The 7,438-nt window shown below is 42.0% G+C and overlaps 1 protein-coding gene across 2 annotated transcripts; it reads right to left on the reverse strand.

Moving 5' to 3' along the window:
* Positions 1-544: 544 nt before the first annotated feature.
* On the reverse strand, positions 545-7,223 carry TENT5A (terminal nucleotidyltransferase 5A). 2 transcript variants are annotated; one of them, XM_016207355.2, is made up of 3 exons: positions 7,113-7,223; positions 6,292-6,853; positions 545-5,198 (listed from the first exon to the last, which is right to left on the reverse strand). In XM_016207355.2, the coding sequence occupies exons 2-3, from the start codon at positions 6,814-6,816 to the stop codon at positions 4,422-4,424; spliced, it is 1,302 nt and encodes a 433-aa protein (XP_016062841.1). In that variant the 5' UTR covers positions 6,817-6,853; positions 7,113-7,223; the 3' UTR covers positions 545-4,421. The 2 variants fall into 2 exon arrangements, with proteins under 2 accessions (XP_016062841.1, XP_016062840.1); XM_016207354.2 differs by having other exon boundaries at positions 7,058-7,223.
* Between the last annotated feature and the right edge of the window lie 215 nt (positions 7,224-7,438).

Consider the following 7,438-nt stretch of genomic DNA (forward strand, 5'->3'; position numbering starts at 1 on the left):
CCCCTGGCAATCTAAACAGGTGAGATTAAGTTAAATGCTAGTCAAAAGGGTGATTTATTTGCACCCAGCACACATACACAAAGTAAACATATTAGACCCTATGATTGCTCTTCCACTTCCCCTACAAATAACAGTATAGAGCGCCAATTTATATATATATTCAAAGCCACTGATAACTAAATCATAACACTTGGGCTACTCATGAATACCGAGGACCACTCAGGGCTCCTGGAGTTCTGGAGTTCAAATAGTTTCTACTGTTATTGGAAAAACAGCTCTGACTTCTGAATTTCTTAACAATGTTAATGTCCAGATAAAAAAAAATTTGGCACCCATTAGCTAGATTATTTTTGAGCTAACTGAGCCAATCAGAGATGAGCTGGCTGAAAATTGGACATTTTAATTTATTATACTCTAATCAGAAAGATGATGAAGGCTGTTCTACTCCAAATACTGCCTTGTCTTTTCTCATTGACATAGGTTGAGATTCAGAGGACATGGTCTTTAGCCAGCACAGACACCAAACACAGTAGACACAAATAAATAGAAAAAAATAACTTCTTTTTATTTACAAAAAAAAATCCAAATATTGGATGCTGTAAACAAAATTCACAATCTGTTCCCTCTAGCACTGATTCAAACATGTCAGTTTTTAAGAGTCCATTCTCCATCAACTCCTTTTCTGCCTGTGACACAGTCTAAAGTCAAAATATTCCAAAAGAATGACCCAAGGTGCAGCTTGCTGCAATAGGACATCTCAGAGCAGGCAATGGTTGGAGAGAGAGAGGCTGGAGAGAGAGACAGCCAGCGGGCAGAGCCTCCTCCATTCTGCAAGGCTTTGCAGCAAGTCTCGCCAAGTTACCTTGACACCTTCCAACTTTGTACTTTTACCATGTACTTTGTTAGCAAGCCATTATTACAACAAAATATTACAGAGATTCTTTCTTAGCACTGAAAAAGCTATGCTATAAGAAATCTTAAAGAAAGATTATATTCAAATAGGTACTATATATGAAATTACTTTTTTTGGCTTTTTGGTTTCATCTAACACACTTTGTCTTCAAACAACAAAAAAGCATATTTTTGAACTGCTGACAGCTTTCAACATAATACATTTGATTTACAGAATATTTAACAATATTTATTTGACAAACATTGCACTGAAAACAACTTTATGCACAGTAAAGCAAACAACGATAAGCAAACAGAAAGGGGTGGCCAAAACAGTATGCTCACTGTTCTTTGTATTTCCTCCTTGGCTTAGCTTACAGGTAGTCTTCCATCTTGCATTTTTTTGGAGCCATGTTAAAATAGTCCACCTAATACCAAAGTGAGCAGATACTTGACCCCATTTCTGGAAGGGAAAAGGTCTCTCTTGATGTAGGTAGGAGGACTGTGTTCTCTGACATGCCAGACTGGACAGATGAGAAGAGCCTCCAGAAGATAAAAACTTCTTCCTATTTAAAATAACAGCACACTAGGCCAGATAAACACAAAAGCAAGCAAATCACAGGCACTAGTCAGGAGTTGAGAGCTGTTCTTTTCTCTGACCTATACACATGGATCTTTTTCAGCAGACATTCAAATTTTTAGGCCACACATCCACAAAGAGAGACATATATTCCACTGTTGAACTACATATGCACAAGACTATAGTACATACAAAAGAGAAATAAATTATATAAGCTTTAAAGTAAATGCTGAAGGTTGTTTTGAGTACAGCCTCTTCTATCTGAATGTTAGGTGCTGGCACTTCTAACTATGCTACCAACCCTGGAGTAAGCAAGAAAAGACATAAATATTTGAAAAAATAAATGAAAAGTGTATTTTCAAATAAGGCCCCTCCAAACAAAAATCTGTCATAAATTAATAGCAGGTTGTTGCTATAGAAGAGCCAGAGATCTCCAGATTCTTTTTAAAATAGTGGACAACTCATTTGTCAAGAGTTAGGATGAGAAGGAAGAAGGCAGATTACCAGATGCTCTGACATTCCCGAGTGTTCCCTTAGTTTTAAGAAAACTTCAAACAGGTAAGTAGGCAGAGCTCTGGTTTCTAATAGTTAAGTATTAGGCTTATTTTGCAAATGGAATACTTCCTGGGAATTCACAATTAATTTTTCAAACCCAGGGCTGGAGAGAGGGAGACTGAGCGAACATGGGAAGAGTCCCCCAGGAAACAGTAAGTGGCAGTGCAGTAGCTGTTACAGCTTGGTCAGAATTCACAGGGAAGCTGCTACAGCAAACCCATCAAGTTCCTGTTAAGGCATCAAAGAAAGATGTGCAAAAGGTAGTTTGAGTGGAGTAATTTGGCATTGAGTGCATCTGAGTGATGCCCAGATAACAAATAAACAAATTACACTGCCAAATAGGATGCTATTCTTTTCCCCAGTCCCTCTTTAACTGATCACAAAAATCTGGTTCATTCTTCATAGAAATTACCATAGTAAGCAGTCATCCATTAGAGTTGACAGGGATTATGTGTTTCAAAATACGAAGGGAAGATTTTTATGGGTTAGTCTTGTTTTTAATAAATTCACTTTCAGAGACCAGTGTCCAAAAGAATTTAGGGCTGAGAAAAGGAATGGTGTTAGGATTAGCTGTCATTGAACTGAAAGAGTAATGCAAGTTCATTTCACAAAGCTATAAATGGTTACTGGGGAAAGAGAAATAAAGTTGATTTGATTCAATGCAAAGTGATTGAATTTAAAGTACAGTACTAAATATTTAAATGCAGTGTGACAACCAGATCAAAGATGTTTCATATTGGCATGAATTTATAAAATTTTATATATAATATATATCTCATATATAAATTTTAAGCAATTATGCAAATACTCTTTAAAAAGGGTCATTTCACATTTACTAAATTCTAGTGGTCCTGGAATGCAGAATGCATTCATTAAAAAGTTCATTTAAATATTAGTAAGTAGTGTTCAGATCACCAGAAATTCTTTTTAGCAGTCAGGGATTTAAATAGACTCTCATGGATCCATGATCCACTGGATTATACACCATGGAAACATGCAAGTATTACAAAAAAATAAAAGGGTTCAAACTTTCAAAATGGCACTTCCATATAAAAAAAGAGTGCTCTGCCAAACAAATATTCTCCCATTTTTTGGTATTCTATGGCTCACAAAAAAAGGGGGAAAAAACAAAAAACACTCACTAAAAATGTATAATCTCTGTTCTTCCTATCAAATATATTACTTGTTTTCCTCCTTCATTTGCTTTAACATTTTTAGATGTGGGTTTTAATTCATCACTGCAATATGCCCACGTCTCATGTCATCCTGTTGAAACATAAAAACACACAGTATTTAAACATTTCCTATATGCTACATTATTCTAGACCATAGTCAATGTGTTGTGTGAATATATTCATATCACAAATATGTCTATATACACACATAATATACATACACATGTACCTATGATAATATCACACCAACAATGTTAACTTTATACAAGTATTTGCCAAGAAAAAATAGGGCATTTCTTCCACCATTCACAAGCTTATGTTGTTTTATTTCTTTAGTCCCTGATAAAATAAAATAATCATTAAACCATAAAAATTTTTCACTTCAAATTTTCAGAAGGCAACAGGCACTTTGATGTATATTGGTGTGTAACAAATATAGTAACTCTTTATATATTCTACTATCTCTCTTCTACTTGGGTATTTTTATCTGTTAAATCTTTGGTCCTTGAGCGTACTTTCCTTGCTACAGCTGTTTTTGCTTGCATTTTCACATTTTAAAAATGAGAGCTATGCACGCAGCTGGAAATAATGGATTGTGTCATCATAAGTTCTGCTGTTTGTTATGAAAACTACTACTGTTCACTCTGAGTAAGCCATTTCTGTTAGCGCAACAGGATAGTTTCACAGAAAGCACTTGCTACAAGCTTCAGGTTATAATCCCAATGTTGGAGTTTCCCTTCTTCCTGTATTATTACTATCTGAACTCCTGATTTAATAATTAAGTTGGGGTGAGATCTTTTTATCCTCTGTATTTTCCCTTTTGTGAATTCCATCTTATAAGAAACTCCACCTTTTTTTTCCTATGGCAAAGCTATGGGAGCAAGGTACTGCAAACCCATATTGTCATCAAGCATTTTTCCCTTGTGTTTTAGGAGAACCTGGTTGCTTTCTATGACAGGTCTCTTTTGTTTCAGATTAGAACCTAATTGGGTAGGAGGATTTGGTGGGTGGGTTGATGGTGAGTGGGGATCATTTCAAGATCATGCTCCCATACCTATGAAAGGATCCCCAAGCTTTGCCAAGCTTAAAACCAGGAGCAGATCATCATTGCACAAAACACATACCTAATTAGGGCTGGGTCACTCAGCTTTTTTATTCTTCTTTTTATTTTTTCTATCTTGTCTGAAATGGCTTCCCCACAGGACATTTTTAAATGATTCTTAATTGCAGGGTAGCCAAGTAGAGTATGTCTGTTGCTGGCATGTGAATACTGGCTGGACCTGTGCAATGTAGTAATTGCTAAAGTTGGCATCTGCTACATAGGGGGCCGGCTGGTAATAGCAAGTGACATTAGCCACGTTAGGGATGACATTTTGGTCAGCTAGCACCCGGATAGCCAGCATTGTGATAAGGTTTAAAGTCTGTCTTCTTTCATGTCCCATTAGGCACACTGTACTCTCATTCACCACTCCATGAAGGGTCATGAGATAGTCATACTTGCGGTCTTCCAATCCCACGAAGTGGTTCTGTAAATAGGACTCCAGTTTTCTCTGCTGCTCTCCAATGTCTGAGAAGTCGATGAAAAACCTGGAACACATATACCTCTGAAGGGTCTTGATCTCATCAGAGGCGGGCCTAAAGCCCCTCACTAAGAGGTTGCAGTACTTCAGCAGGCCTCCCCCTCTAATTTCCTCTGGGTTCCTGGTGGCAATGATCTTGTTACAAAGGTGATCAAAGGCTTCATGGAAATCACCATAGACGCTTTCACCAATTATTGTGGGGTGAAATGTTTCAGTCATTGGGTTCTCTGAACATTCGTAAAAAAGGAGAAGAGAGTCTAATTTGATTTGAAAAGAATCTACACTAAATTCAAACTGCCTCCGGAGGGAATCCACAAATTTCAGTTCCACATTTTTGCCACTGTTGTTTGACAGGGATATAAGACTCCATCGGTCAGAGTCATTGCACACTTTGACCATTTTCTGCACATAAGCTTCCTACAATTCAAAAGATAAAACAGGAAGATAAGCATACCTAGAAAATATAATATATAAATACATACTCTTCACAGATGAAACACAGTTTGCTCCTTCCCTTTTGTTTTGTCAGGTTACAGCAAAACACTACCTACAGGCTTAAACAGTCTTCCGAAAACAGAAAAAAAAATACACTTAACGAGTGGTTTTACCGTCTGGGAAAGAGACTAGAAATAATAGTTTGAGGCTTTTGGCAGATGTAGCACAGTACTAAGAGGTTCTGTTGTCATGTCTGACTTTGGAAATGTTATTTTTTGAAAATGGTCTTAGAGTTTATATTCACACAATATCCATACAATATTCGAAAGAAGAGCATTCAGAGAAAAGTTGGTCTGCCTCTCATTCTTGTCTCTAGTCACCCAGTTCTCCTCCCCCAGAAACAACAGATGAATCAGTATCTTGTCTGTCCCTCTAGGGGTGTTCAGCAGTTACAATAAAAATGAACTATATTAGGACATTCTGGGAGGCTGATTCCTCAGATAATTTTAACTAAATGCATAAAACGCGAATTGAACCAAAGAGAGGAGAGGGGACCCACCATATCCTTAACACATAAGCCCAGAGAAGCACCACATATATCCTAAACACAGGGAGTCAGCTGAACGCAGCTGGGAAATCTATTCACATTTTCCAATACAATAAGCTCACTGGTTTGGTTCTGCTTCAGGTTGCTATTTTCCCCAAAGACTAGATCATAAAACGACTCAAAAAAAAATGACTTAAATCATTTCATTCTTCCACTTAGAATCTACTCTGGAGAAGACTCAAGCAAGGAAAACCGAGAGTTAAAAAAGGAGGAGGAAGAGGAGGGAAGGCAGAGGAGGAAGGAGGAGAGTTGCAGCGCTGAAGCACCAAGTAAAGTAAAACACGAAACACCCTCCACGCACCTTAGATTGATTACTCCTTTAAAAAAAAAAAAAAAAAAAAATCAAAAGCAAAATAAATAAGCGCGCCCAAACCCGTCAGGGACATAGATTTCTGGCATCTTTTCCTTCCCCCGGCCCTCTGAACCCCGGGCCGGGAGTGGACCCAAGTTCCGGTAGAGTGACTTTACCTTGAGCGTGAGTGGTGTGATCTTCTCTTTGTTCACCCCTTCGGGTAAGAAGTCCAACAGGCAGTCCAGCACGACGTCCTTCACAGTCTGAAACTCCTCTTCCCCACGCAGGTCGGCGCAGAAGATGAGGTCCAGGTCCTTGTAGCCCAGGCCGCTGTCCTGGTGCAGGACGTGGCTGGCGGCCGAGCCGTTGAGGCGCACGTCGCGGACGCCGATGCTCTTCTCGGCCAGGCGCCGCCGCACCACCTTCACGATCAGACTCGGCTGCAGTTCGAGCGTCGGGAAGTTGCCGCGTCCGTGGATCGGGATGGTCTCGCTCAGGATGCCGTCCAGCCGCTGCACTTGCTCCCAGTTCAGCACGTTGCAGTGCGCGGTGGGGCTTTCGCAATAGTCCAAGCAGGGGTCGCCGAAACCGCCGCCGCCGCCCACGACGTCGCCGCCGCTGAAGTCGCCGCCCAGGGGCATATAGGGGCCGCCGGTCATCTCGTCCTCGGCCATGGCAAAGTACCCTTCACCTTCCGCCATGAAGTGCCCGCCGAATGCCAGTTGGCCCTGGTCAGTCCTGAAAGGAAAAAGGGGGAAGGAGCTCAGAGAGGACGCGCGGAGGCCACAGGAGCCCGTAGAGCAAAGAGCAAGCCCCCTCCCCAGGGCACCCCTCCCCGCGGTCGTCCCTCGGCTGGGCTCCGGGGTTCCTCAGAGGCTCTCCCTCCCCAGGCCCCCGCTGTCCCCAGCCGCGCGCGCCGCGCCCCGCAGAGCAGCCCCGCACCAAAAGTATCTCTGATGCATCTGGAAAGCGCAAGCGGGAGTCCCGTCTGTGTCACCTGGAGACGGCCGCCCCTTCTAGGCGCGCAGCGAGCAAGGAACTGCGAAACCGCAACACTTCCAGGAGCAGCGAGTGCGCTCCCGGCAGCAGCGAGCGACTTAGTCCTTCCCAGACCCCTGCTGCCTGCGCTGGCCAGTCCCGCCCCTCGCCCCCGCCCGCGCCCGCGCCGCTGCCGCCTCAGCTGCGGTGGTTCCGGAGGTGGCGGCTCCCGCTGCCGCTGCCGCCGCCGCCGCCGCACACGCTCCTGTCTCTGGAGCTTTAGCAGTTGTGCGCGAAAAATGTCTTCAGTACTTTTTTTATACCGGGCCTCCCAGCGCTTCCGGG

The sequence above is a fragment of the Miniopterus natalensis genome, chromosome 5, assembly GCF_054644295.1.
Source record: "Miniopterus natalensis isolate mMinNat1 chromosome 5, mMinNat1.hap1, whole genome shotgun sequence".
NCBI lineage: Eukaryota > Metazoa > Chordata > Mammalia > Chiroptera > Miniopteridae > Miniopterus > Miniopterus natalensis.

Bases quoted from the DNA above. Each gene is read 5' to 3' on its own strand.
- TENT5A (XM_016207354.2), bottom strand. From the start codon at position 7,077: ATGCATCAGAGATACTTTTG. The intron at 6,854-7,057 runs GTGCGGGGCTGC...TTTTCCTTTCAG, and splicing joins ATGCATCAGAGATACTTTTG to GACTGACCAGGGCCAACTGG. The intron at 5,199-6,291 runs GTAAAGTCACTC...TTTGAATTGTAG, and splicing joins TCACACCACTCACGCTCAAG to GAAGCTTATGTGCAGAAAAT.